This window comes from Nyctereutes procyonoides, unplaced genomic scaffold (assembly GCF_905146905.1).
Source record: "Nyctereutes procyonoides isolate TBG_1078 unplaced genomic scaffold, NYPRO_anot_genome, whole genome shotgun sequence".
Taxonomy (NCBI): domain Eukaryota; kingdom Metazoa; phylum Chordata; class Mammalia; order Carnivora; family Canidae; genus Nyctereutes; species Nyctereutes procyonoides.
Window position 1 is genome coordinate 144,636 of NW_026575117.1, and position 20,790 is coordinate 165,425.

At 43.3% G+C, this 20,790-nt stretch overlaps 1 protein-coding gene across 5 annotated transcripts in view; it reads left to right on the top strand.

The window, feature by feature from the left end:
* The window catches only part of DISP1 (dispatched RND transporter family member 1), a 165,436-nt gene that overhangs the window by 38,328 nt on the left and 106,318 nt on the right, over window positions 1-20,790 (top strand). Inside the window, exon 1 of one of the 5 annotated variants that reach the window (XM_055334006.1) lies at window positions 20,161-20,439. The exons of the other annotated variants lie outside the window; for them this stretch is intronic. Within the exon in view, the coding sequence (XP_055189981.1) occupies window positions 20,362-20,439 (78 nt within the window). The 5' untranslated portion in view covers window positions 20,161-20,361. Of the gene's footprint in view, window positions 1-20,160; window positions 20,440-20,790 lie in introns of those variants that run through there. 5 annotated transcript variants of the gene reach the window in all.

A 20,790-nucleotide genomic window follows, 5' to 3' on the forward strand; every position in this document is an offset into this window, starting at 1 on the left:
AGCAAGACATTGTAAAATTTATATGTATCCCTCTTGTCACTTAGTGTGATTTACTAGAAATAATATAGGATCTAGAGATCAAATATGCAGTTGAATCCTGGCTTAATTATTACTAGCTATGGGGCCTTTGACAGATAGCTCTGAATCTCAATTTTCCTCACTTAAAAAAGTAGGGGTGATGATGCCCACCCCATGACAAAGACGGCTAACTGTACTGCAGTGGCCATTTTTTTTCTTCTTTTGACAAACAGACTTCCCAGTCCTACCCCAGTGTCAGCTAACCCATGACCACCCACCGGTCACTGCATTTCCTAGCAAGATCACCTGGACGCAGGCTTGTGACTACATTTGGGACACTGGGATTGGAAAGGAAGAGTTGCAGGCAACTTTTGGGCCCTCTTCTTAAAGAGAGTTATTTGCCCTGGATGTCCTCATTTCCTGCTTCTGTTTGACTGGAAAATGACAAGAATGGAAGCGGCAGCCTTGGATCCAGAGGCGGACACCAAATGATGAAGACAACAGAACGGACTAGCTGCTCTAGGTTCCTTGGAGCAGAGCGCTCACCGACCACAGGTCACTCACCTTTGAACTGTTACCATGAGAGAAATAAACATCTGTCGTACTTAAGCCCTTGCATTTCTGTATTTCTTTGTTACAGCTGTTACAGCTTGCTGCCTTCTACCAAACAAAACACTACCTTAAAGACTTGTGGGTTGCCTACTGAATGTCAGAAGTATTTGCAAGTCATCTTATATAAAGGTCTAATATCCAAAAATATAGGGACGCCTGGGTGGCTCAGTGGTTGAGCATCTGCCTTGGGCCCAGGGCGTGATCCTGGAGACCCGGGATCGAGTCCCACATCGGGCTCCCTGCAGGGAGCCTGCTTCTCCCTCTGTGTCTCGACCTTTCTCTGTGTCTCTCTTGAATAAATAAATAAAATCTTTAAAAAAAATCCAAATATATAAAGAACTCCTACAACTCAATGGCAAAAAAACATGTGATTAACAAATGGGCAGAGGATCTGAACAGACATTTTTCCAAAGAAGACATACAGATGGCCAAGAGGTGCCTGAAAAGCTGCTCAACATCACCAGTCATCAAGGAAATGTGATCAGAGCCACAGTGAGATCCCACCTCACGCCTGTTAGAATGGCCATCACAAAAAAGACAAGAGAGAACAAGTCGGTGAGGATATGGAGAGAAGGGAAACTCCTCAGCAGGAGGCAACCAGTAATCTACTGTCTTTGTGGATTTGCTTATTCTGGATGTTTCACATAAAGGGGGTCATACAATATGAGACCTTTTGTGGCTGGTTCCTTTCAACCAGCTTATATACTTGCATTCCCTTACATCAAGATTAGTAACAATTCTTTTTTCATAATAAGGGAGAGTCAGAACATTGCAGAACAAAGTTGAGACTTCCAAAACCATCTCCACTTGATGCCATGAGGGCTCCATCAGCTGGAGCTTGGTGAGGAGTTTTTGGTTATCAGTAGCAACTATTATATCATTGTGTTTGTGAATTAACGCATAATGAAGTATTTCAGTGATTTAGTTATTTAATTCAATCATTGATTCATTCACTCATCCCTCCTTTTTTTTTTTAAGATTTTATTCATCTATTTATTTGAGAGAGAGAGAGAGCGCGAGCGCACAAGTGGGAGGGGCAGAAGGAGGGGGAGATCCCTGTGAGCAGGGAGCCCGATGTGGGGCACGAGCCCAGGACCCCGAGATCTTGACCTGAGCTGAAGGCAGATGCTCAACCCCCCAGCCCCGCAGGCGCCCCTCACTCATACATTTGAATTCATTTTGTGGAAGGATGGAATGGGGAAGAACTGCATTCTAGTTGGTGGTATTTTCTACTTTAAAAGCAACAGTTTTTTTTTTTTCCAGCTTTTTGGTTTTTTAAAGAAGCAGAACGATGTAAGCCCATTCTCTGCTGCTGTCTCCCTGTCAGAGGAGTGAGGCGCCTGGTCACGGAGTTGTCGTCTTCTTCCCATTGGTTGGGGGCTCACAGAGTTCTGTAGGGAACAAAGCTGGTGGTGCATGGGTCAGGGTTCAGGACCTCCCCACGAAGGCCGGGGAGCCACAGCGGGGGGCCCTGCAGCAGTGTTGGGGTGACTGCGGAGCGGGGTTCACAGTTGTGGCCACGTGTCAGCCTGCCTGGCTCTGTTGTGCGCTGACGCCTGTTGGGCATGTGTGATGTGCCGGCCTCGTGGTGTCGTTTGAACTCACGTAACCGTGGCTTCTGGGATCCTCCCTTCCAGGTGACATGTTCAGGTGCCCTGCGTTGTAGAACTCAGAAAAGGCGGAGCTGGGCTGTGACCCGTGCATCCCAGTGCCGAGGCCTGCGTCCACTCCATCCTTCAGCGACGATGATAGTCCTCCTGCCGTCGCTGACCTTGGTGCTCCCTTCCAGTCTTGGGCTTATTCTGCTTAGTGATCATCTTTATCTTGCCACTGGTCTTGCCTTTTCAATTTTGATAGAATGGTGAATTGATAGAAGTCACTTAAAATAATTGATTAATTGTATTTTAGTAAGAAAAATGGGAAGATACTAAATACTTGGCAGGTGCCTGGGTGGCTCAGTCGGTTAAGCGTCCGACTCTTGATTTCAGCTTAGGTTATGATCTCAGGTGGATCTCAGGGCACCCTCTGTGTGCTCTCTTATAAATTTTTTAAAAATCAACTTAAAGATAATGGCATGCAACTAATTTTATCCAGTGGAGTAGTCTAACAAGGAATCGAGAAGTTGAGGAGTTAGACTTTTCTTAAAAATGTACTATCTGATATCCTAAATATTTAGAAATATGCTGCTGATTTCAGCTGCTAAGACAGTGCAGAGGGAGAGAACCATTTAGATAATTACTGTCTGCTCTTGAAGGGATTATAGACTTGAGGCTTTTAAACATTTCCATATAAAAGTTTTCTTTTAAATCCTGCTTGACTATTTATTTCTGTTGACTGAGGCTTTGTATGCATGGTGTATACTTGAATAATCTAATATGGAGATTATAAGGCAAAGTAGATACAAGTAGCCAAGTTAGAAGGACATCAGCCAACCCACAGCAGGAATGTGAGGGTCTAAGAGCAACCATAAAGCTGCCTCAGAGAAAAGAAGCACATCACAGGCTTCATTTAAAAAAAAAAAATTACTTATTTATTCATGAGGGACACAGAGAGAGAGAGAGAGAGAGAGAGGCAGAGACACAGGCAGAGGGAGAAGCAGACCCCTGCGGGGAGCCCGATGTGGGACTCGATCCCGGGTCTCCAGGATCACGCCTCAGGCCAAAGGCAGAGCTAAACTGCTGAGCCGCTCAGGGATCCCATATTACAGGCTTCAAATGATCCCTGCTCATCTTTCTCAGAGCAATCCAATTATTTGATAACAGAAAACAATACTAGTTTCTTTTAAGTTTAGCTCTCAAAGCCAGGTTGTCCTTCCAATAGGATTTAATTAACCACTGAGTCTGTAGCAGGAAGGAGGAGTGCAGAGAAGACGTGATTACGTGTGTTTGTCCTTCTAGGTCACTGGCCATCGACTTTCATTTGCCGTGTGTTTAGGGGGTCATTTAAAACAATGACAACAAAATAAAATAAATAAATAAATAAATAAATAAATAAATAAATAAATAAATAAAAATAAAACAATGACAACAGGGCACCTGGGGGGCTCAGTTGTTGAGCATCTGCCCTTGGCCCAGGTCATGATCCCCAGGTCCTGGGATCGAGTCCTGCTTCGGGCTCCCCACAGGGAGCCTGCTTCTCCCTCAGCCTGTGTCTCTGCCTCTCTCTGTGTCTCTCATGAATAAATAAATTTTAAAAATCTAAAAAACATTGACAACAAAACCACATTTCTGCACAGTTATACCATTTAGTTAAATACTATATACGTATGGCTTATTAACTTTAAATTTTTAATAAATGCTAAAGTGAGCAGAGTACCCAAGTAATCTTGGGCCAAAGAGTTTATCTTGTTTGTCTTTGTGACTTTGGCACCTAGCACGGTGCTGGACATGCACGTAGCGACATGTTTGAAGGAATGAGTGAGTAAACTAGGGATCATGTACCAATTTGTAAAGGGGTGCACCTATCCTTTTCATCCATAAATCCTTCTGTTAGGAATAGAATGTTTCATTTGCTTTCCCTGGGTATTTGTCTCATTCCTTTTTTTTTTAAGAATTTATTTATTCATAGAGATGCAGAGAGAGAGAGAGGCAGAGACACAGGCAGAGGGAGAAGCAGGCTCCATGCAGGGAGCCCAATTGATGTGGGACTTGATCCTGGGCGGAAGGGAGGCCCTAAATTGCTGAGCCACGCAGGGATCGCCCTGTCTCATTCCTTTTAAAAGCTCACTAAACCCTGGGGTCCGAGGGTAGCTCAGTCGGCTAAGTGTCTGCCTTCAGCTCAGATCATGATCCCAGGGTCCTGGGCTCGCTGCTCAGCGTGGAGTCTGCTTCTCCCTCTGCCTCTGCCTGCTGTTCCCCCTGCTCAGGTTCTCTCTCTTTCTCTCAAATAAATAAATACAATCTTAAAAAAAAAATAAAAGCTTACCAAACTTCATTTCAAGTAACTTTCTCTTATAATAGGATTCCGTAACAAATAAATTAAAAGCATATTTAACACATATTTATACAGGATTTACTATGGGCCTGATACTCTTCTCCATAGGTTATGTTCTTCTCATGAAAACCTTATGAGATGGCTATTGATATTACTCCAATTACATGGAGAAACTGAGGCACAGACAAGTTAGGTAACTTGCTCAGAGTTACCAGCTAGTGCGTGTCTCAGTGGGATTTGCCCCTGTGTCTGGGCTCGAGAGTCTGTGCTTTGCCACTGCAGTAGGTACACTCTTGTTTTTAACAAATACCAGCCCTAAACCTATTTCCATCTCCCCAGAAGACTGTCCATACCACTGGGGCTTTTCTTATTGTTTACAGTAAAATTTTGCTAAAATAGGCATGTTTTCGGGATCCCTGGGTGGCGCAGCGGTTTGGCGCCTGCCTTTGGCCCAGGGCGCGATCCTGGAGACCCGGGATCGAATCCCATATCGGGCTCCCGGTGCATGGAGCCTGCTTCTCCCTCTGCCTGTGTCTCTGTCTCTCTCTGTGACTATCATAAATAAATAAATAAATAAATAAATAAATAAATAAATAAATAAATAAATAATTAAGATAATCTGTTAAAAAAATAAAATAGGCATGTTTTCACAGTATCATTCACTATATTTCTCTTATCATCAAGCTACATAATGAATATGTTGTGTTACTTAAAAAGCTACATTTAAGTAAGCGTATTTGAAATATGTCTTGTAAGAGTTACATTGATCAGCTCCTGCTGGTGGCAAGTGGGGCATTATTTCAGTATGTAACGGTGGGTGGGTGTGAGTGTGGGGTTTGTAAAGTGTTGTTTCTGTCTGAAGCATCTATGAGGTGTCAGAAGAAATGAGAGTCATTGGATCAAAAGGATTGGATTTTTAGGCATCTAGCTGTTATTTTTGACATCTGTGCTAGGCACCTGATGAGCCTTGAACCTAGGAATGCCGTTGGTCTGCTAATAGCCTTGGGACCTGAGGAATTGGAGTGTCTCTGCTCCTTGCCTAATTCTGTGACCCAGGAGAGTGCTCTGAAGATTCACACTCTACTTTGGTTTGAGTTTGGTATCACACAAATCAATTCACGTTTTTTGTTTTTGTTTTTGTTTTTGTTTTTTTTCACGGCTATATGCAGCCCTTCTTTAAAAGCCTTTGGGATATTACTATTTTAGTTGTTTAAAGTCCCCATTAGCCTGAAGTTTTAAAAAATGCAATGTCTAAATTCTCTGTGCCATCATAAAAACAAAAGGAATCGTCTGTTGAATTCACATACAGTTACAGCAGAAGGGTTACATGTTTCTTTTCAAGTACTACTGTTTTATTTCTGTTTTTAACATGTATGCCTTCCCTCGTTTCCCAGTAACCAGTACCTTTACAAATACAGTATCTTGTAGAAATTGCTTTTTGTTAAAGATTAAAACCAGCAAGCAATAATAACTGTTTTCTGTAAATCTTGGTATTTGCCAAAGTATATTCTGTGGGACACTACTTTTGGGGGATACTCTGCTGCAGTATGGTTTTGTAATTATAAGCTGAGGAACAGTTGCATGAATACCACCCCTGCCAACATACGTAAGGTGCGTGGGTCAACACACGTGCTGAGGAGCTACAGTATATATTAATATGTTAATAATACTGAGGACTCCTGTAGTGGTAAAAACTGGTTAGCTTTGCTTACCTCCACATTTCCCACATTTGTTTGAACCTAGAACCCCTTTTTCCCATAATATCTGCTAGTTGTCTGATGTCCTTTGTGCTCCACAGGCTGATCTTTGAGAAATAATGGTGTGCAGTATAGCAGTGTAACAATATAGTATCTTAATGAGGTTTCAGAATAACGGTCCATCCAAAATCTACTATTATTATTTCATCCCTAGTTAATAAATCGATTTGAGGGAGTAACACTTAGAAATTGTTAGAAATTGAAGATGCAATGAATTTTCTTTGAATTTATATACTATACTTCCTTACATTTATAGACATGTTATTTACAAAAGATTTGATTTCTCTACTTAATGTATAGTGTCAGAATGATAAGCCTGATTAATTCCAACTATTCGGAAAGTTATACAAATCCAAGATAATGTAAAAAAGAATGTTTTTTTTTTTTTTAAGAAATGCAGTTTTATCACTGTAAACACTTCATCTCAAATTACGCTAACAGAATATTCTCATGTTGAAGATTCTGGGTGGAAATTCTTTAGAGAATAAATATCAGTGATTTATAATTAGTTCAGGTGCAAATATATATAAGTACTTCTGAAATACTTGAGATTATTTTAAAGCATTTCTTTTGTAGGCTTTAGCTTTTATTACCTGTGTATTTGCTTGCTAAATCATTTCCTTGTAAGGTAATTTACAGATTCTTAATATGGCATATCTCATAAAGCCTTACTTATTTAGTGAGCTGTATCCAAATTGAGAATAGAATGAAACATGGAAATAAGGCAAAAGAGAGATCTTATCTAATGAAGAAGGAGGAAAAACATTTTGAACAGTGATAAAAATGAGAACTCAAGACTTGACCATTAAAGCTAAACAGAATGATTAATAATTACTAAACCAAAAGGAAAGGCATCTGTTTGTTGAGAAGTCCAGATCAAATATCAAGAAGTATTAAGTCACCACAGAATGAAAGAACAAGAAAAAGAACAGTGAAGAGATGCTGAGAAAGATGAAAAGATGCTGGAAATGAAAGATGAAGTTAATTGTGGTGGTTGGACGTGGAGGAGGCGGGAAAGCAGGGGCCGGTCCACAGAAGAGTCGGCCTCAAAAGGAGCAGAAGCAGCAGCAACGACGGGCGCGGGTACCACTGTCACGGTGGCCGCTGGACATCCTTGTGTGCCCCTCTCTGGCGAAGGATGCTCATGGCTAGGAAGGACCCCCGCGGAATGCGGCCATCCTTAACCGGCTGCCTTCTTACACGGGAAGTCTTTATCTCTAGAATATATCCAGAGCGGTCCAATCTCTACTCTTTGTTTTTGTATTTTTCAAATTAGCATACACACATTTGTTTCTAAAATCTTGTCATATCAGCAGTTCTTACCAGGCTTTAATCAACCTGAAACGTTAAGATTTCCTTTAATTGCTTTTCGCTTCTTCGGTACTTTATATTCCTTTGTGCTGTGAGAAAGGATAGTAAAGCCTGGAGTGTCACCACTTTTATAAGAATGGGGACATCAGGGCGAAGCTTGAGTGGCTTATGCAAAGAATGAAGGGAAGAGGCTTTCAAGAGCAGGAGTTTGGTATTTTCACGGGGAAAAACTCTGATGGCTAAGTGAGCAGGCTTTCTGAATTTAACTTTTATATGCTTGATTCTGCACTCCAAGTATTAAATCTTGAAGCATTATCTGTATCAGCACTGACTAATCTGCCTTTCATTATACAATGGATAGCTGATCTAGCTTTTCCTTTTAAGCAAATCCTTGATGCATTAGATCCTTAAAACAAATTCTAACATTTGGTGCTCATTAGTGTTGTAACCGAAACAAAAACATCTTAATGGTTGATCCCAGAGTATTTTGAAGTTAGTGTAACTTTGCTAGAAAGGTATCAATTACAACCAGGCCATGAGCCAACTTTCAAAGCTGTTTCTAAGTAAGACATTGAGTTTTTTAGAATGCAAAAAATACATTATGTGGCACTGTGCCTTGTGGCAAGGAAGCTGAATGGAACAATTACAATGGGATTTGTATTGATAACAGTGTTTCTAAGTGAGTAATTTAAGATATTGTGAAGCAGAGTTCCGAAAAACTCCCCAATGTGTTGATGATTGCTTTATTTTAGTTATAGACCACAAAAAGACGTGTTTTGAATATAAAGGATGAGAACCACTGGTCAGCAATTAAAGCTTCAGACTCAACATTTACGGTTCATAGCTCATTGACCTGACTAAAAATGAGATATGGTACATTTCAAGAAAACTGGCATGTATTCATCTGTTAAGGTAAAATAATGTTTTTTTTTTTTTGTAATCTAGTGATTAAAAAGGTAAATTTTAATTCAGAGACCTTACTGTTTGTTTTTGGCCCAGCAAAAGAGTTTGGCAAACAGAATATTTCTTTGAATACTCAAACCTAACTTACTTTGCTTGAGGTAACTGTCAAAGAAAGGCAGAAATATTACTAACATTAGATGTGCACTTGAAATTGATTCTGCACTCCATTTGGCATCCTAAAGCAAAATAAATAAATAAATAAATAAATAAATAAATAAATAAATAAATAAATAAAAAAGAAATGGAAGACAGAATGATTAGATTGACAGTAAATACAATCTAGTGGTTTACGTGTGTTTTGACTTTTAACCACAGACACTATTCTTTGAAGGGACTCTTTTCTTTTTTGATCCTAGGGTAAGTATTTTTTTACTTTGAATTTGTGTAATTTCTCAATAAAAGATAAAAGACTTAAAAGTACATAACTGTTAGATGTGTTTTCAATGAGTATTTTTGAAACATTATGTAGATCTGCAATGTTACACACATTAGCACTGGAAACATTTCTTAACCCAGCTCTTGGCGAGTTTCTGGTTATCTGAACAATATGTTTAAGTTGTTTTGCATTATTGACTGTATTGAATTGACTGTGAATTGATTTGTTTTTGTGTGTGTGTTTGTATATTTTGGTTTTATCCGGACTTGAACCAGACAGTTTAATAATAGTGCTATTGAGAAAGAATTCTGAAGCCTTACTCTTTACTTTTTTCCCCTCCATAAAATACATACTTTGGGGTGGAAGTATGTTTTTAGGTATAGGATTTGGAAATGTATGAATCATTTGACATGCTCCAATATTCAGAATAATTTACAATGAAACTGAATTCTCTGCAAACAGTCAATGTCCTTTATTGAATAACTGCTATTTTTACTTAAAAAATGTAAATTTATTAAGTTCCACTTGTAGGATACTTTGAAAATATATTCTAAATATTGGTTTCCTACCAGTTTAATTTTTAATTTTGAAAAAATTCAATTCAGTTAAAAACAAAATTAAAAATTTTAATTTAATAACACTTTTAATTTGTTTTGGTTTATTTTATTTTGGTCCAGATCCACATTATAGAATGCTGCTCATATAGAATAAAATGTCATTAACTCCAAATAGGTTGGAGTAATTTCTGTAATCATTCTAGTGGTACTTCTGTAATTTTTTATTGTTTCTTGAGCTTCTTGTTTTAGGCAAGTATTTATTGCCTACTGCTTTTTTTTTTTTTAACCTGTTCTAGCTGGTATGACTTACATGGAGAATAAGAGCTGTGTGTGTTCATTAGGAAGAAGAAAGGTAGAAGGTAGTAGATCTGTTTGGAAAGTATTTTCGGGCAGCCTGAGTGGCTCAGCGTTTTAGCGCCGCCTGCAGCCCAGGGTGTGATCCTGGAGACTCGGGATGGAGTCCCACGTCGGGCTCCTTGCATGGAGCCTGCTTCTCCCTCTGCCTGTGTCTCTGCCTCTCTCTGTGTGTGTCTCTCATGAATGAATAAATAAAATCTTTAAAAAAAGGAAAGTATTTTCAATGATACAAATAAAATCCAAATGTCATCTTTATGATGCTGAAGAAGTGTGGTTAACAAGTACATAAAACGTCAGGAGAGTTTAAGGGCTGTGTCAGTTGCTGACACTTTCCATTGAGAGGTGCAGGAGAGCTAGAAATCCGTAAGAGAAGATGCTCTCAAGTTCATTTTCTTTCTTTCTTTTTTTTAAAGATTTTACTTATTTATTCATGAGACACACCACAGAGAGAGAGAGAGAGAAGCACAGAGACACAGGCAGAGGGAGAAGCAGGCTCCATGCAGGGAGCCCGATGCAGGACTCCATCCCAGGTCACCAGGATCAGGCCCTGGGCTGAAGGTGGCGCTAAACCGCTGAGCCACCTGGGCTGCCCTCAAGTTGATTTTCTAATTATGATGAAAAACACTGTGTTTTATGGATAATAGCTTATCTATTTCAGATAATTCTTTACGATAGATGCTCTTTGCATGTGGTAAAACATTCAGAAGGTCTAAGTGTTATTAGTCTCTCTAGCCTTGCCCGGTCTTAGAAGGGACAGTTGACACCAGGTCTTCAGTATCCTTCCTGAGGTTTGATCCACATACAATGTGTATGTGATATGTGCATATAGTCTATTTTTCAATCTATTACCCTAACCGTACCACACCGCTAACAGCATCATGTGGCCTCTTCCCTATTTAACAACACAGCTTGGAGATCATTCATTCAACAGATGTGTAGTAAGTGTCCGGCTGGCCCGGATCCCGGGACAGCAGCCGTGAACGGACCAGACGAGACCTCTGCCCTCCCGGAGCTCACCTCCCAGGAGGGGAGATAACCACACATGGAGAGAATTGAGTGAAGACTCAAGCAGGGTGATTTGGCAGTAACACATGACTGAACTAGGTGCTTAGGGATGGCCTCGGAAGCAGTGACTTTTCACTGGTGACCCGACTGACGGAAAGGGCCCAGCTGAGTGAAGATGAGCAGAAGGAGGCTCCAGGAAGCTAAGAAATCCATGTGGGTGAGGGCGTGGAGGGTGATGGGGTCAGGCAGGCAGGTGTTAGGCCAGGTAGGGCCAAGGCACAGGGTTTGGGTTTCATTCCAAGAGTGATGCGAGGCTATTAGAAGGCTTGTTTATGTGCTTGTCTGTTTGGTCAAGAGCATGATACCTGCTTTAGGGTTTTGAACAGGCAGTGCTGGCTGCTGTGAGGCTGGAGACTGTAGCTATCTGTGCACACGCAGCTGCTTACCAGTCCGTTGTAAGGGCGGTGGGGTATGTGCTCAGTCCTCTTTGGTTGACCTTTAGGCTGTTGCCATTCTTGGATCTTGTGAGCAATGCTGTAGTGGCACTGTTGTGTATGTGTAGATAAATCTTGTAATTTTTTTTAGGGTGGGGGGAGCAGACAGAGAATCCTCAAGCAGGCTCCATGCCCAGTGCTCAGCCCAACGTGGGGCTCGATCCCATAACCCTGAGATCATGACCAGAGCCAAAATCCAGAGTCAGACGCTTAGCCGACTGAGACACCCAGGCACCCCTTGTTTAAACATATTAACAGGAAGTTTTAAAAGTGTGGCAGCAGGATGATTCTCATGAAGGAGAACCAGCGATGCGTACAACTAAAATGTGTTTTGCAGAAGACCAGATATCTCCATCCTGAATAGCTTAAGGGGACTGGGGAAAAGTCAGAAGCATGTGTAACCTTGGTAACCAGTGTGAAACAAACATTTCTGAGTCCCTCAATTTAGCTTTCTAATAAAAGTAACTTTATTGAGATATAATTTATGTGTGATGAAACGTACCCATTGTAAATGTGCAGTTTTAGGTGTTTGGCACATCTCTATAGCCCGTAGCACCAGCACAGTCCAGATACAGTGCACGTCCATCACCAGGGAAGCTCCCGATGGCCTTGCACTACTGACTTTGCTCCCCGCCAAGCCTCAGGCCCTGGTCAGCTTGTCACTGTGGGCGAGCTAACCCGCTCTTGAACTCATGCGGCTGGTATCACGCGGTTTGTCCTGTTCGGTGTTTGCCTGCTTTTGCTCAGCATGTTTCTGAGATTCATTCATGTTGCACGATGAGTAGTTTTTTTCCTTCTATTGCTAACCATTGTATGGTTACACCACAATGCATTTATGCATTTGTCTATTGGTGGACTTTGGGGTTGCTTCCAGTTGTTTGTTTGTTTGTTTGTTATTATAAGTAAGTCTCCTATGAACATTAACATACAAGTGTTTGTGTCGAAACATGTCTTCACATCTATCTGATTAATATTCAGGAATGGAGGGCAGCCCGGGTGGTTCAGCGGTTTAGCGCCGCCTTCAGTCCAGGTTGTGACCCCAACGTTCTGGGATCGAGTCCCATATCGGGCTCCCTGCATGGAGCCTGGTTCTCCCTCTGCCTGTGTCTCTGACTCTCTCTCTGTCTCTGTGTCTCTCATGAATAAGTAAATAAAATCTTTAAAAAAATATTCAGGAATGGAATTGCATTATCTTATGGTAAACTTACGTTGAGCTATATGAGAAACTGTGAAACAGTTCTCAGAGTTGTACTGTTTCTCGTTCCCACCAACAACACGCAAAAGTTCCAAATGCTCCACATCCTCATCCACACTCCATGTTGTTAGTCTCTTTAATTTTAGACTTCAGGTGGATGTGTGTGTAAAGGCATCTTATTTGCTTTAAAGTTTTGGCTTTTCATGTGCTTGTTTTCCATCCATATACCTTTTTTTGGCAAAACGTCTATTTAAATCTTTTGCCCATTTTGAAATTGGATTTTCTACTTGTTATTGAACTATAAAAGTTATTTACGTGTTCTGGACTTAAGGCCCGTGTTAAATGTTTGTATTGTGAATATTTTCTTCAGCCTATGGCTTGCGTTTTAATTTTCCTGATAAAGTTTTTTTAGGGTATAAATCTTCATTTTGATGATGTTTAGTTTATCAATGATTCTTACATGATTTGTGCTTTGAGTGAGAAATCTTTACTCAGCCTATGGTCTCGAAGATTTCCTCCTAGATTTCCTTTTGGAATTTTTTTTTATTTTTATTTATTTTTATTTTTTTTGAAACTTTATTTATTTATTTTTTTTTTTATGATAGGCACACAGTGAGAGAGAGAGAGGCAGAGACACAGGCAGAGGGAGAAGCAGGCTCCATGCACCGGGAGCCTGACGTGGGATTCGATCCCGGGTCTCCAGGATCGCGCCCTGGGCCAAAGGCAGGCGCTAAACCGCTGCACCACCCAGGGATCCCGGAATTTTTTTTTTAAATTGAGAATTTATTATAGGCTTCAAGTTCTAAGGTCTAAATGTTCTAGCTCCGCCATGGCATTAATTTACGTAGGAATTCTGGATGGATGGTTACTCTCTTCTTTCTCTTCATACTCCAAGTCTCTGTCTTTTGCTCCAAAAAGGAGACCAGGTCTGGCTTTGACACAATGAAACCCAAGAAGAGGAGGTGTCCGTAGTTCTCTAACATCACATCCCTGTAGAGTTTCCGCTGAGTGTGGTTCAGCCATGTCCACTCCTCCTGAGAGAATTCTATGGCCACATCCCTGAATGTCAGCAGTCTCTGAGACCCCGCCATTTCTGCTCCTTTCACCTCGTCCTCTAGCGTGCTCTCTCACAAGATCTTCGTGGAGAAATCCCCTTTTGGAAATTTTATATGGTTTTAGCTTTCACTTTTAGGTTTTATTTTTATTAGAATCCATTTTGAGTATTGAGTGTGTATTTTTATTGTGTCAGTAAAAACCTACTGGAAACCTACTGGAAAAGTTTGCACATGGAGACAACTTTAGTGGCAGCTTGGAGACTGCAGTGAGGAGAGAAAAGATAGCTGGTGTGAGCTGACAGAAGCAGGCGAGTGGGGGAGCCGGGGACAGGACAGGTTTGATGGTGTCTTAGGGAGAAAAGGAGTTGGGTGAGGAGTGAGCATGAACTGCATGGGGAATATGGGCTTTATAATTCACTGCTCACTTCCGGCTTTCTAGGAGGAAGATTCCACAATAATAATAGTGATAGCATTTAAAGCTTAAGTATTGCTTACTATGCACCTAGCAATCTTCTAGGTATTTAATATAAACTCATTTAATCCTCACAAAACTCACACAGACACTATTAATATCCATTTTCAAGACGACAACTAAACGAGAAGGATTATTAACTTGGACACGTTCATACAGCTCATAAATGGCAGAGCCAGGTAGATGTGAAACGTCTCACTTTTGTCTTTTTTTCTTAAGATTTATTTATTTATTTTAGAGAGAGAGAGTATGAGCGGGAGGGAGAGGGGGAGAGAGAGAATCTCAAAAGGCTCCCTGCTGAGCATGGAGCCTGACGTGGAGCTCGATCTCAGGACCCTGAGGTCATGACCTGAGCCAAAACCAAGAGTCGGACACTTAACTGTCAGCACCACCCAGGTGCCTAACTTTTGTCTTAACCATAAAGAAAACAGTATCTGAATGCAGGAATAAATGTCAACTAATACTCAGCCTTGGGACGCCTGGGGGGCTCAGCGGTTGGGTATCTGCTCGTGGCTCAGGGTGTGATCCTGAAGTCCCTCATCGGGCTCCCCCAGGGAGAGTCCTCCCTCTGTGTCTCTGCCTTTCTCTCTGTGTGTCTCTCATGAATAAATAAAATAAAATCTTAAAAAAAAAAAACCTCAGCCTCAATGTCATAGAGAGAAAGCATGCAGAGCATGCCTAACTAGAGAACAGATGCCCCATCTAAAGTTCGGCCACAAAGTAAAACAAAAGCCTGCATTTTTTGAGAAGCCAAACCTCTGGAGTTTTAGAAACAGCTAGATAGAGCCACCAAATTAATAAATAAACAGAGCCACCAAACAAAGCTGCCAAAAAGGAAAGAAAGCCACTAAATAAGAAAGAAGCTACCAAATACATACATATCCATCCATTCGTCCATCCATCCATCCATCCATCCATCCATCCATCCATCCATCCGTACATATATACTTAAAGCCACCAAAGTAGTTTCTACTGTATTTCTCTCTTATTTTTATCACCACTAACAAGGATGTCCCTTCCGTCTTTGTCCAACACGTGCATGTGTCATGATGTCACTCTGCTCCCATGTGCCTGGCTGCTCCATCCGCATTTACTCTGGTGACCATGTCATTGCTCCAAGCTGAGTCCTGTGTCTTGGTGACATATCCCCGTGATTGTTTGAGCACTTTCTTAATCCCGTCACAAAGAGCTGTTCTGGGCTCATCTTGTCCTTTGCCTGCCCGAGCCCTGTTCTTAATCATTTCTCCAAGGAGCTCTGGTTCTTCCTCGTGGAGAATGGTGTTTGAAACAAAGATCTAGACACTCGGTGTCCTCATTGCTTTTAGCTCCAGCCAGTGGGCTGACTTTGGGAGTCATACATAAGTGTGCGTGTGCGAGTACACAGGGCATACCTATCTCCGTGTATTTCTGCATCTGTTCATCTGTATAAATACCCTCCAGTTGTATTCCAGTCATAGGGCATTCTTCTTTTAATGCAGCCTGCTTCCATTAACCTCAGTATTTTATTTATTTGCTCGAACCCCTTAAACGTACAAATCTTCTGCCATAATTAGCCAGATTCTTTCTCCAGGACCTGTGGGCTCCCCTCTCCCAGCAGCCATGCCCCAGCCCAGGGGACAGGGAAAAGGGAAGAGAAGGGAGAGGTGAGAAGGGGAAGGACTAAATCTTGGCCCATTACTCTGCCGGGGAGGGGGGGGGGGAGAACTGAGGGAAGGAGGGGCCGGATAGAATTTTAAACTTGAAAATAGTCAATTTCATCAATTTCTCTTTATCTCTGTTTCTTTCCTGTCACCAGCTAAGTTCCTAAAAGTGATTATAGTACTCTTTATGTAAGCCTTTTGTTTTATTTTTGACATTTGAATCTTTAATCCACCTGAAATTTAGTTGGGGGTGTTTTAGGATCTAATTGTACGTAATGTGTCCAAGTGGATAGCCGGGTACCCCAACATGGGTGTTCACTGGTCTTTCTTTCCCCTTCTGAGTTGAAATGCCATCTCCACTGGATTCTGTTTTACATTGTTCTTCTTCTGTATTCCTATGTTCCATTTGTCTGTTTCTTCCACTGTATGTCCGGTACTGGGACCTCCCCTCACAGGCTCATTGTGAGCATTGCAGGAGAAAAGCATGTTAAATGATTAGTAATGGGTAAAAATATGTGAAATGCACACAGTGGAATATTGCTCAGCCATAAACAACAGTGAGACCTTGCCATTTGCAACACATGGATGGGCCCTGAGGGTGTCCTGCCAAGTGTGATATAAGTCTCACGAGAAAGACAAATACCGTGTGATCTTACTTATATGTGGAACCTCAGAGACAAAAACCAAGCACCTAGAGACAGAGAGCAGATTGATGGTTGCCAGAGGCAGGGGGTGGGGGAAGTGGGTGAAGAGGGATAAAAGGAACAAACTTCCAGTTACAAAATAAACTACTTATGAGGATGTGATGTGCAGCACGGTTAGTGACGCCGTAGTGCATATTTGAACGTTGCTAAGAAAATAAATCAAGTTCTCATCACAAGAAAAACATTTTGTAACCATGTATGGTCAGTCACCTAGGCTTACTGTGGTGATCATTTCACAACATAGACAAATATCTAATTGTGTTCTACACCTGATGCTGATGTAGTGTATGGCGATTACACCGCAGTAAGGTGGTTAGAGGTGGCCGTCTACTGCAGTCAGCACGTACTACGCGTTGTTATCAGCATCTCAGTGGAGAAGGAATCAGATATTGAAACAGTAGGAGAATAAACTGCAAAAGAAAGGTAAAAAGTATAGTAAGAAGTACTGGCATCTCTTTCCATAAAAACTCAGAACTTCTCATTTACAAAAATGAGAAACTATGCTTTGAGATGACAAGAACTCCTATTCCTTATAGTCAGATGAATTACTTAAAAACCACAACCAAGGTTAGGTGAAGCTCGGTTATTTACACTCAGGTGCTGTAGGTTACATCCTAGGTCCCATAGCAGGGTTTGTCCAGCACTGCGGGTGCCAGGCAGCGGCCTGCAGTCTAGCTGGGGAAACTGAGATCTAAACAAATAAATATAAATATGAAAATGCTGACATACAGTATTTTCATTTGTCTTCCCTGATATGGAATTTTTTTTTAAATTTATTCACGAGAGACACAGAGAGAGAAAGAGAGAGAGAGAGAGAGAGGCAGAAACACAGGCAGCAGGAGAAGCAGGCTCCATGCAGGGAGCCCAATGTGGGACTCGATCCTGGGACTCCAGGATCAGGCCCTGGGCTGAAGGTGGTGCTAAACCGCTGAGCACCCCCAGGCTGCCCTGATACGGAAATATTTATTTCGGAACTGCGCTGAGCCATTTCCCTAAACAAAGGATGGGAAGGTAAGAATACCTAAATAGTGTTTTTTTAAAAAAAGATTTATTTATTTGCAAGAGTGAACTAGCACGCATGAGTGAGCGTGCGAGCATGGTGGGCGGGGCAGAGGAAGAGAGGGTCTCGAGCCGACTCTCTGCTGAGCGCAGAGCCTAGCACGGGCCGATCCAGCCACCCTGAGATCACGACCTGAGCTGAAACCAAGAGGCCGACGCTCCATTGAGCCACCCAGGCGCCCCTTAAATACTGTTTTGGGCCAGCTTCCCACGAACTGCATCTCGGGAGTACTTACGTGTCTCCCCCCACACCCAAATCCCTATGCAATGCCAATCTCGGAGAAGGCAAAAAGGCACATTTCGGGAATGCTTCTTTTTTTTTTTTAATTAATTAATTAATTAATTAATTAATTTATTTATTTATTTATTTATTTATTATAGTCATCACAGAGAGAGAGAGAGAGAGAGAGAGAGAGAGAGGCAGAGACGCAGGCAGAGGGAGAAGCAGGCTCCATGCACCGGGAGCCCGACGTGGGACTCGATCCCGGGTCTCCAGGATCGCGCCCTGGGCCAAAGGCAGGCGCCAAACCACTGCGCCACCCAGGGATCCCCTCGGGAATGCTTCTTTAGTATATTTTCTGCTTTTAAAAACATCAACTCCATATAGTCCATGTTCAATCCTGAATAGCGAATGCGTATAACCCACATATTAGCAGAATGATGGCCATTTCTGTACCTTCCTCAATATTTCCTCTGCTGCTTCTAGTTCTGTGACTAAAATCACATAAGTAATTTGTGTTTAAGATCAAAATAATGCATTTTAAAATCCTAAGAGTCTGTTCTCTGTATGTTCCACACCTATGACAGGATGATTTTTGAGCCATTCTCTTGTAAACGAGAAACACGGTATTGAGGGTACACCGCCAGCTGTGAAACCCCCATTCCGGTTTTTTGTTTGGTAACCATGTGAGAAATGCCAGTTACTGAAACTGGGGTGGGAGAGTGGCGTTCCCTGTAACCCTGGTTCGCGTGCAGAAAGGGCCGTCTGCCCCACCACGGTGTGAGACTGGTGACCGCGTCTGTATGACATCGACTTTTCAAGGTCAGCTGACACCAGCCCCAAGCCTTGGGCAGCAGCTGGCCCAGGACGGTGCTGTGGGAAGTGACACTACCGGCAGCAGCCGCCGGGCTGGATCCTGGGGCCGCCTGGTGGCAAGGGCTCCCTGTGTGTGCGCAGTCACAGGTCTTGTTTCTAGTACATGTTTTATTATACCTAACACATACGGAGCATTTTATCAAGTGGAATTATGAAATTTTCAAAAATTAAAAGGCCAGAAAGAAGTACCAGTTGGGTTGGAGCGAACGTCGTGACACAGAGGTTACCTGTGCATCACACCTCCGCGCAGCTGGAGGCAGAGGAAGCCCTGACCTGCCCGTCCTGACCACAGCGTAGCGGGGACCCTGCATCCTCGGGAAGAGCCTGTACTCTAGGGCCAGTGACATTAGAGCATCACCCCAGGAGGAGTGAGGACAGGAGGGTGGGGATGACGGCCCTGCTGAGCAGGGTGGAGGCTGGCTTGTTCCCCAGGAAACTCTGCCACGGTCCCCGCCCCTTTCCGTGCCTTCGGGACGTGGGCAAGATGCATGTCCCGTGTGCTGGTGGGAGCGGCCTGGGCGCATCCAGGAGAGACACGCGGTGGGTCCTGTGCACCCGAGCAGCAGGCGGCGGCCTCAAGTGACCCCCCTCCCCCTTCTTCCCTCCCTCCTCCTCCTCCTCCCCTTCCTCCCCCTCCCCCCTCCTCCTCCCTCTCCATGTTCTTGTCTTCCCCCCTTCAGTCCCACCCGCTCAGTTTCCCTCTCTCCCTCTTCTGTTTCCCACTTTACCCCGAGGCTGGATTCTAGGCTTCCCAGTTCCTGTCCTTTGACAGGCCGGGGGCTGTGCTTTGCTCTTCCTTCGGGGGACCTGGCCCGGATCTGGCCTGATCCTGGGGTGCCTTCCAAGGGCCGCACCACCCTGGAATCGTACACAAGGCTGTGTGGAGAAGCTTCCATAGTTCTTCCAGTTTCAGAGGGTTTCCTGGGTTCTCTGGGTTGACAATGTCCTCGCTCCCAGATGACTCATTGGGCGGCTTCCATCTGCCCTTCGGGTGTCGGGGGAACTGTCTGCAGCAGGGCGGCCCTCAGGGGGGACGGAACTGCTCCATAGCAGTCTAAAGGGACTTGACTGTCCCCCAGCAATTCATTAATTATTACATTCCTGTGCGTGCCTCAGCATGGGAGGGTAACAGCTTTGCTTTTAAAAACCGTAGTGCGCTTAGGCTTGTAACATGCAGTCTATAGTTATTTTCCATATTTCAAATATTTCTAACCAACGGTCGGCTCCATTTAAAACAACGTAGGAATTCTCATGTTAATTGTATTTTTTCCAACTCAGAAACAAAGGCATTCAGTGTTTTTGAGGCTGACTGTCCAGTGGAAGAACATTGTTTTTGGAATCAGTTATAAATTCATTAGAAAAAAATGTCAGATTGATGGCATCTGGGGTTTCTTGTAAGGCTTTGAAGGTGGGCAGGTCAAGTATAACAAAACAGTAATGTAGACTTTTAACTATAGTTTTTTTTTTTCTAGTTGGTCAAGGAGCCCAAGTTATTTTCTGGACTAGAATCCTCATTCCCGTGAATCGTCTTGATAGCCTGGGGAGTCGCGCCTCCCGCGGTGCCAGGGCCTCCGCACCTGGCGGGTGTCAGGGGCTAGAGCAGAAACGTTCTCCTTGGAATTGGCTGCTGCGTTCGTCTCTGCACTGATAACTCTGGCCTCAAAAACAAAATGCCCATTTCTGAGGGTCTTAATTCTCCTGGGATGTCATCAAATCTAAGTAACCAACGCAAACCCCTCACTCCCACTTTTTAAAAAATGTTGATGATCGACCGTGGCTCAGAGTGCGGGGCTGAGCCAGCAGAGCGTCGTCACAGGGCCGGCGTGGGTGTGATGGTGAGCGGGCACGGAGGTCCTGGTGTGTGTGCGTGCGTGTGTGCATGCGTGTGCGTGTGCATGTGTGCTACGTACAGTCGGGGTGAACAGGCCCCGGCCGAGGGCAGTTTCTGCCTTGGGATGCCCCCGTGTTCACGTGGAGCCCCTCTCTAGCCTCGAGGGTGAACGTGTCTTCTGCGTCTTAGTGATGAAGGCCGTGTCAGGCCGGTGTCAGGCCATGGTTTGTGCGGCGGAGAAAGGAGGCGGCGGGCGCCCCGCCGGGCAGGTGCAGGCCCGCGCCCCTCTCCCCACCCCCGGTGCCCAGCACGGCTGTGTCTGGGCCCCTCGGGGGCTGAGGCGTGGGCTCCGGCG